Source organism: Cyprinodon tularosa, unplaced genomic scaffold (genome assembly GCF_016077235.1).
Source record: "Cyprinodon tularosa strain WSP-4 unplaced genomic scaffold, ASM1607723v1 ctg467, whole genome shotgun sequence".
NCBI classification, from domain to species: domain Eukaryota; kingdom Metazoa; phylum Chordata; class Actinopteri; order Cyprinodontiformes; family Cyprinodontidae; genus Cyprinodon; species Cyprinodon tularosa.
The window spans coordinates 644,992-653,830 of record NW_024039193.1 but is presented as its reverse complement, the minus strand read 5'-3'; the positions used below and the strand labels follow the sequence as shown (position 1 = coordinate 653,830).

At 40.7% G+C, this 8,839-nt stretch overlaps 1 protein-coding gene across 1 annotated transcript; it reads right to left on the bottom strand.

Moving 5' to 3' along the window:
- Window positions 1-346: 346 nt before the first annotated feature.
- Window positions 347-1,504, bottom strand: LOC119794087 (trace amine-associated receptor 13c-like). The gene is made up of 2 exons (XM_038301439.1): window positions 1,325-1,504; window positions 347-1,227 (listed from the first exon to the last, which is right to left on the bottom strand). Exons 1-2 carry the CDS (start codon window positions 1,492-1,494, stop codon window positions 417-419), a joined length of 981 nt encoding a protein of 326 aa, XP_038157367.1. The 5' UTR covers window positions 1,495-1,504; the 3' UTR covers window positions 347-416.
- Window positions 1,505-8,839: the final 7,335 nt, after the last annotated feature.

The window sequence follows — 8,839 nt, the reverse complement described above, 5'->3', positions numbered from 1 at the left end:
TTTCTAGTTATATACTTGTATTTTAACCTTTTGAAATAGTTTAAGAAAAAATCCCATCATTTAAAATGCTGTATAAGACAAAAACAAATCTTAAGAAAATTAAATTGAGTCATCTCAACAATAGGAACTAAGGATCAATACCTGTTTTTGGCCATCTGCTGGTATCAGATTCTACAAGAGCATTCACCTGTAAGTTTTACAATCCATAAATACTTAAACAGATTTAGTTGGATTTAAATTAATCTCTTTTGTTTGTTTTATTTTTACACTTTTAATTCCTGCTGATGACACAAAGAAACTGAAACATGTATCAGGAGACAAGAAAATAGTTTAATCAATACTATATCCTTTTCGGTTGATGAATTATTTACATACAGAGTTTTTCCATTGTACAAGAATTGTTTGTTGAATTCTCTTTACACAATAATGCTGTCACGTGAGCCAGGCCTCAGGATCTGCATTGTAAGAATTAGTTTTAAAGATTTCCTGAACCAGGGGTAAAATAAGGCATAGATCAGTGGGTTAAGAGTAGAATTAAAATAAAACATAAGGAAGGTGACAGATGAAGCACTGACTGCATCGTCTTCTGAAATGAGTGAAACACAGAAATAAGGACATGTGCAAACTAGAAACACAACTACAACAATTCCCAGGATTATGGCTGCCTTTATTTCAGATTTCTTAGCTGTGACGGTCACTGAACCCTGAATTGAGACAGCTGCAACCTGAGACTTCATAGCTTGAGCCTGAGACAGAACCACTACAAAAACTCTCACATAAAGAATAATGATCACAGTGACAGGACAAATAAAGGATGACAAAAGGTCAAAAACTCCCCCGATATAATCTACAAACACTTGACACTCTCCTGAGCAGGAATTATACCTGCCTGGGTGTTGCAGGTTGTCCCTAAGCAGAACACAATGATACATTATTGAGCACATCCAAAACAGAGAAACACATATCCTTGCTCGTTCTATCGTGACTCTGCTGGGGTAGTACAGAGGGTAACAAATTGCCACATAGCGATCAACAGATATAAGAACCATGGTTCCTATAGAGGAAGTAGTGATAATATAGTCCAAAATAACATATATTGCACACATGATGTCCCCAAGATACCAGCAACCATCTATCAGCACTATTTGAAATAAAATGAGGAATCCAACCATGCAGTCTGAGACGGCCAGAGAGAGCAGGAGGATGTTGGTGGGGCTGTGGAGTTTCCTGCAGAAATTAGACAACAACACCTCACAATGACTGCTAGTAGGTTTACCCAAAAAAAAGGTTTACCCAAAAAAAACCCCAAAAAAAAACATTTTACCTGAAGTGGCAGATAGAGATGATCACCAGCAGATTAAGAAATACCGTAAGTAAAGAGATGGAAGATAATGTAAAGTAAATAATCAAGGAAACATAGGGATGATGCATAGTCTTTTTGCAGGATGAATTGGGCAGCTGTGGAAAGCAAAGTTCCGCTTCAACAGTTTGCATAATTAGAGGGAAGGAGAACAGAAGCTGTTCAAATGTCTCGATGGCCTATTCTCTCTGCCCTATAATTCTGCTTTATACTTAATCCCTTTCTTTGTCTGTGAGGAGGTGGACCTAATTATAATATGGTCAGCCATGCCCCTAAAGCTTTTCAAAGAGTTTTGAGTGACTCTAAAATACTCGTGGGAATTGATGAAAAACAATAAAATCAACAGGATTCAAAAAGTATGATAAATAAGTATTAAAATGTGTGTTTTCATATACATCATTCAACTTTTTCATTCCTGTCACATACATTTACATAGCAGGAATTTACTATCTAGATTATGTTAAAATACTAGCTTTACAAAACAATTATTAATAATGCACACTGTATCAATATTAAAACTTTAAAGGAATTCAAACAAGGTCAGTTTCAGTGAATAAAAATACAATAAACCAATTAGACTATTATGAATCTGCCTTTTCTTTAAATGACAATGGAGCAAACTATGTCATAAGTAAATAAAGGTCCCTTCAATTTGTTTTAAACACTGGATCAAGCAATATGTTTGTTATTGCAGTATTCTGTAGTTGTCTTACTTTCTTGAATTTAGCTGTTATTGGTTTGCATTATACATCCCTGCATGTAAAAGCTGACCTCAGAACACCAGAACAAATGACAAGTTAGGGAAGTGGCTGAAAGCATCTTTATATTTACATTTGGCTCATCTGTAGGGATTGGTTAAGTCTGACATTCTTAAAGGTATAAGGAGCTTACTTATTACGGGTTTGAGTCAACTGTCTCTGAGTAATTATTTTTAATCTAAGGTTGGATCCATTTTGGTCTGATATCCTTCCAGAGTACTGAAATCAACTGTTTTGCTTGTAGTAAACAAATATCATTTGCTCACTTTTGGTAAATTAAGTTCTTTCTTTATAATCTCTTTCACAGTTGGATTTATTGCAACCAAGAATTTTTTAATTTCCCTGCATTTCGAAATGAAATGAAACAATGTTTCTTTTTCTTCTTCACATTTTGTACAAGTATCTGGGATGTTTGCATTAAACTGATTTAATTTACAGGTGTGACATAAACATGCATAAACCACTAGTGCCAAACTTGCAGTATAGCTCATAGAACAGCACATATGCCATTTTCAGCCCAACCAATGTTGCACACCGTATTCAGAGACCTTAAGGACCAGCACCAAATACCCTTTAGAATCATTCTACGACCTATTTAAGGTCTTTGAATAAGGTGTGTAACAGCGTTTGGGCTCAAAATTACATATTTGCTGTTCTATAAGCCCTAATGCAAGCCTGGTTATAAGCCCTAGAATTAAATGATAGGTTTTCTTCCTCTTATGGTTTGCTCATTAATATTTATATTAGCTGTGCACTGATTAGTTGGTTTACAACGAGCAAAGATACTGAGCAAAGATGCATCATAGCAACAAGAACTCACTGAAAACTTCAAATTGTTGATATGGTGTGGTGACCAGATGTCCTTTTTTTTCCCCGGATGTGTCCTACTGTTCATACCTAGAAAAAGTCTGGGGGGAATTTCAAAATCTTCCTGGATTTTGGTCGACACAGTGCAGCAGAACCCAGCCGTCTGCTCCGGGGCATACGGCTCAGCTAAACCAACAGTGAAGCAAGTCAGGGTGTGGACTGAGGGGGTCATGAAGACACTACAGGACTGTTTTGAATGTTCTGACTGGCACATGTTCAGAGCTGCAGCAAGCTATCATAACAAGATTTTGTTATGATATTGATGAGTATGCCAGGACTGTATCAGCCTACACCAACAAAATGCATTGAGGACGTGAGCAACATAAAGAAAATCATCACCCGGGCCAACCAATGACCCTGGAGCAGCTGTTGGGCTGGTGCACTGATAACAGCCTGATCCTGAATGTGGGTGTTATGTTTCTTTCTATAACTTAACTATATAGAATGAGCAGAACCCCAGTGGAACGTGACTTAGTTTTTATTCAACATATTTTCCAGAACACAGTGAGATCAATGCGCTGATATCATATTCGGTGTTCTTCCACATAGAACACAAAATAGTACCATTCAATAATCTATTATTTTATCACATACATAACAGTTCCTCCCATCCAGCTTTGACGAACCAAAAATATACTTAGCAAAATGTTGTAATCCAATAAACTGGCTCAAACAGAAACATAACACCTCTTTAGATATTTGCAACACAAAACGGTTATCTACTCTTAACATTTAAACTGCTTCTGTTATAAAGGAACGGATGATCTACAAATTCAGTCTCTGAGGTGCTCTGCGATTTCTCTCAGGATAACGTCTACTTGTTTGACCAGAGTCTTTGGTACTCTGTGTGGAAGATTCCGCTGTTGTCACACTGGTGGATTCACACGAACCCTGAACCCCAGAAGATGTGGCAAAAGTAAACTCTTCTGAATCTCGAGATGTAGATGTGTCCTCAGGTTGCTCTAGATTTTTGTGGGTCTCCACATCTAGGATCTGATCAACATGTCTACGCCAGACTGAGTTATCTCCAATATTTATGTTGTATGTCAGAGGTCCTGTCTGTGACAGAATTGTGCCAGGCTGCCATTTCTGACTTGGGCATCTATAGTCTCTGGTGAGAACTTTTTGTCCGATCTCAAAAGATCTGGTTTTGTTCCCTTTTGTTTCCACCGGAAAAGGCTGTTGGTCCTCAACATTCTTCCGAATGTCTGGTTTCAACAGATCCAAACGGGATCTCAGATTTCTTCCCATGAAAAGCATTGCAGGCGATTGTCCAGTTGTTGCATGAACGGTGTTTCTGTAAGCCAATAAAAAGTTGTCGATTTTCAATTGCAGAGGTCTCCCCTCTGTCCGGCTGGTTTTCATGGACCTCTTGAATGACTGAATGAACCGTTCAGCTTGCCCATTCGTTGCAGGGTGATACGGGGCTGAAGTGATATGTCGTACACCATTGTTCTTAAGAAAACACTGGAACTCTTCTGCAGTGAACTGTCGACCATTGTCACTTACAAGCTGATGAGGCAGACCTGTGCGGGCAAAAAGTGACCTCAGGGCATTGATTGTGCTGCCTGTTGTTGCCTGCTTTACAGGAAAAATTTCTGGCCACTTTGAGTGAGCATCCACCACAATCAAGAACATTTGGTCCATAAATGGTCCAGCATAGTCTATGTGGATGCGTTGCCAAGGGGTGGATGGCCACTCCCACCTGTGCACTGGGGCTGGCGCAGTGTCTGCTGGCAACCAATGCAGGACTTAGCCATGTCCTCTATTTCACAGTCTATGCCTGGCCACCAAACATAGCTCCTAGCAAGACCTTTCATCTTAACCACCCCCAAATGTCCATCATGAAGTGAATTCAGCACCTTTTTACATAGTAGGGGCGGTATTATGACACGGGTTCCCCACATTACACATCCTTGGGAAACCGATAGCTGGTCTTTGCGGCTGAAGTATGCAGAGAACTGAGTGTCAATAGAACATGGCCAGCCATTCACAGTAAAATCGTGTACTTTGGACAAGATTGTGTCCCGACTTGTTTCTCTTTTTACCTGAGCACTTGTCACAGGCAGAGGTTCCATTTGTGAAATGTGAAACACAGTTTCTGGATCAGTAGTTTCTTTAGTGGTTTGAGTTTGTGGAAGGCGTTAAAGTCCATCTGCGTTTCCATGCAGTTTTGTCCCTTTAAATTCAATGCTGTAGGTGTGTGAGCCAAGGAACAAAGCCCATCGCTGTAACCTTGCTGCAGGCATGGTTGGCACACCTTTCTGAGGGTTAAAGATGGAAACCAGTGGTCGCTGGTCTGTGACCAGAGTGAAGTGTCTTCCGTATAAATATTGATTGAACTTCTTCACTCCCCACACTAGACTTAGTGCTTCTCTGTCTATTTGCGCATAATTACCCTCTGCTGCATTCAGGGACCTTGAGGCAAAAGCGATTGGTCGTTCCACTCCATCAGGCATTCTATGAGATAGCACAGCACCGATGCCGTATGGAGAGGCATCACATGCAAGGCGAAGAGGAAGATTTGGGTCAAAGTGTGTTAGCACTTCCTCTGATGTAATGAGCTGCTTAGCACTATTAAAATGCTTTTTCACAGTCTTTTGTCCAGTTCCACTTGATATTTTGTTGCAACAGTGTGTGTAGCGGGTGCAGGACTGTTGACAGGTTCGGCAGAAACTTGTGATAATAATTATTTAAGCCTAAAAATGAGCGTAATTCGCTGACAGTTTTAGGCTCTGGTGCCTTCAAGACTGCTTCAACTTTGTCTTTGGTTTTGTGGAGTCCATACTTGTCAATGCGATGTCCACAATACTCAATGGCATCTTTAAAGAACTCACACTTTTTCCTGTTCGCTCTCAGTCCATATTTTTCTAACTTTGCCAGGACAGCTGCTAGGTTAGCTAAATGTGTTTCTTCATCAACACCTGTGACAATAATGTCATCCAGAAAACATTGTGTTCCTGGAATGCCCTGTAGAACCTGATCCATAGCCCGTTGCCACACTGCAGGAGCACTGGCGATACCAAATACCAGTCGGTTGTATTGGAATAGGCCTTTGTGAGTATTTATCACTAGATATTTCTTGGCTGCCTCTTCCACTTCCATCTGTAGGTAAGCTTGGGCGAGGTCAATTTTTGAAAAGTGTTTGCCACCAGCCACTGCAGTGAATATGTCTTCTATCCGCGGAAGTGGGTACAAGGGAGATTGTAGCTTCCTGTTTGGACCTGTTCACTTCCTGTTTGGATTAACTGAGTGTGCAACTGAGTGTGCAGCTGTTCAGAGGATCTCCATCTGAAGTTAAGTTATTTTCTCTGTGATATCTCTGTATCTAAGTAACTCTAACTGACTACTTTAAAACATAGCACCTTCTGCTGCACTTTTCTACTGAGCACTTGTCAGTTTCACACGGTTTTATTTCTGATAGCAAGAAGTAGCTAGCCTAGGCTAGCGCTAGCTTAGCATTGCTATGGCTTCTCTCTCTCCCTCCCTTGACTCTTTTCCAACTCTTCCTTCTTCCTCTCCTCTCTCCTGCTCTCTGTGTCAGATGTTCAGTTATTCCTCTGCCTCCTTTAGTGATAATGGGATGTGTAATAAGTGTAGTATTTTTGTAGCTTTGGAGGCGAGGGTGTCAGAGTTAGAATCCAGGCTTCAGGCTGTTGAAGTAGGCCCCCCACGTAGCTGTCCTCCAAAAGTGCCTGAGCAGCCAGGCGATTGGGTAACTGTACGCAGAAAGCGTAGTCGTGGATCTCTGCCCACTGGTCACCACCAACCCGTTCACGTTTCTAACCGGTTTTCCCCACTCAGTGACACACCCACTGAGAAGCCCACTCTGGTGATTGGCAGCTCCATAGTCAGAAACGTGGCATTAGAGACACCAGGGACCATAGTCAAATGTTTGCCGGGGGCCAGAACGGGCGACATCAAATCCTACCTGAAACTACTGGCTAAGGATAAGGTTAAATACAGTAAGATTGTTATTCACGCTGGTGGTAATGACACCCGGTTACGCCGATCGGAGGTCACTAAAATTAGTGTTGCTTCGGTGTGTAAGTTTGCCAAAAAAATGTCAGACTCCGTAATTTTCTCTGGTCCCCTCCCTGATCTGACCAGTGATGACATGTTTAGCCGCATGTCGTCATTCAACCGCTGGTTGTCTAGGTGGTGCCCTGAAAACAACGTGGGCTACATTAATAATTGGCAATCCTTTTGGGGAAAGCCTGGTCTGATTCGGAGAGACGGCATCCATCCCACTTTGGATGGTGCAGCTCTTCTTTCTAGGAATCTGGCCACATTTATTAGTCCTCCAAAACCCTGACCACCCAGGGTGCAGACCAGGAAGCAGAGTTGTAGTTTAACACACATCTCTGCAGCTTCTCTACTGTTACCCACTCTTTACTCCATCCAGACAGTGTCTTGCCCACGACCAAAATCTAATAAATTAGCAAAGATTCCCAAAGGAGTAAATCATGATAATCTAATTAAAATCAAAATAACTCCAATTGGGGAAAAAGTTAAAACAATTAAATGCGGTCTGTTTAACATAAGATCGCTTTCCTCTAAAAGTCTACTAGTTAATGACTTGATTTGTGATAATCACATTGACTTGTTTTGCATTACAGAAACCTGGCTGCAGCAAGAGGATTATGTGAGCATAAATGAGGCAACTCCTTCAAGCTATTTAAATTTTCACATCCCCAGAAGTTCTGGGCGAGGAGGAGGAGTAGCAACAATCTTCCAGTCTGACTTACTGATTACTCCCAAAACAATTAATACCTACAACTCTTTTGAACATTTAACCCTTAATTTCCCTGATCCAAATTTCAAGGCAAGAAAACCTCTTCTTTTTGTAACTTTGTATCGTCCACCAGGTCCTTACTCTGAATTTTTAGATGAGTTTTCAGAGTTCCTTTCTGATTTGGTATTAAATACTGACAGGGTCATCATAGTGGGAGATTTTAACATCCATGCTGACATTGAAGGCGATAGCTTAAGAGCAGCCTTTAATGCTATCTTAGACACTATTGGCTTTGTTCAAAATGTGAATAGTCCCACGCATTCTCATCTTCATACTTTGGATCTTGTGCTGACATACGGCATAGAATGTGAAGAAATAACAGTATTTCCTCACAACCCTGTCCTCTCTGACCACTTTCTAATAACCTTCAGGATTACTTTAACAGAGTTCTCCTCCCCCAAAAGAAGGTTAAATTTTAGTAGATCTTTATCAGATAGTGCAGTTATAAATTTTAAAGAATCTGCTTCACTTTCTCTCTGCTCTGTGTCACTGAGCAGTGCTGCAGAGTGCAAAAGCTTAGCTTATTCCCCTTCACAGGTTGATGATTTTGTTGATGGGGTTGCTAGTTCTCTGCGTATTGCCTTAGACAACGCAGCTCCTTTGAAAATGAAAACCGTTAAAAATAGAAAGCTTGCTCCTTGGTTTAATGCAGAGCTGCGTACTTTGAAGCAAAATGCTAGGAAACTGGAGAGAAAATATCGCTCCACAGGCCTGCGAGAGTCCTTCCTAGTCTGGAAAAATGGTTTACTGCTGTATAAGAGGACTCTTTGTAAAGCAAGAGCAGCATACTTCTCCTCATTAATAGAGGAGAATAAGAATAATCCTAGATTTCTTTTTAATACAGTTGCCAAACTCACCCAGAGCCATAGCTCTGTTGAACCGTCCATTCCACCTGCTCTTAGCAGCAATGATTTTATGGGATTCTTTATAAATAAGATTGATCTTATTAAAAATAAGATCATAAGCACTCCTCTATCCGCGATTGTACCTGAGGTAGTCATGGAATCTGAACCGGGTTTAGACTGCTTTGATCCAGTTGAACTCTCTGAATTAGCAAAA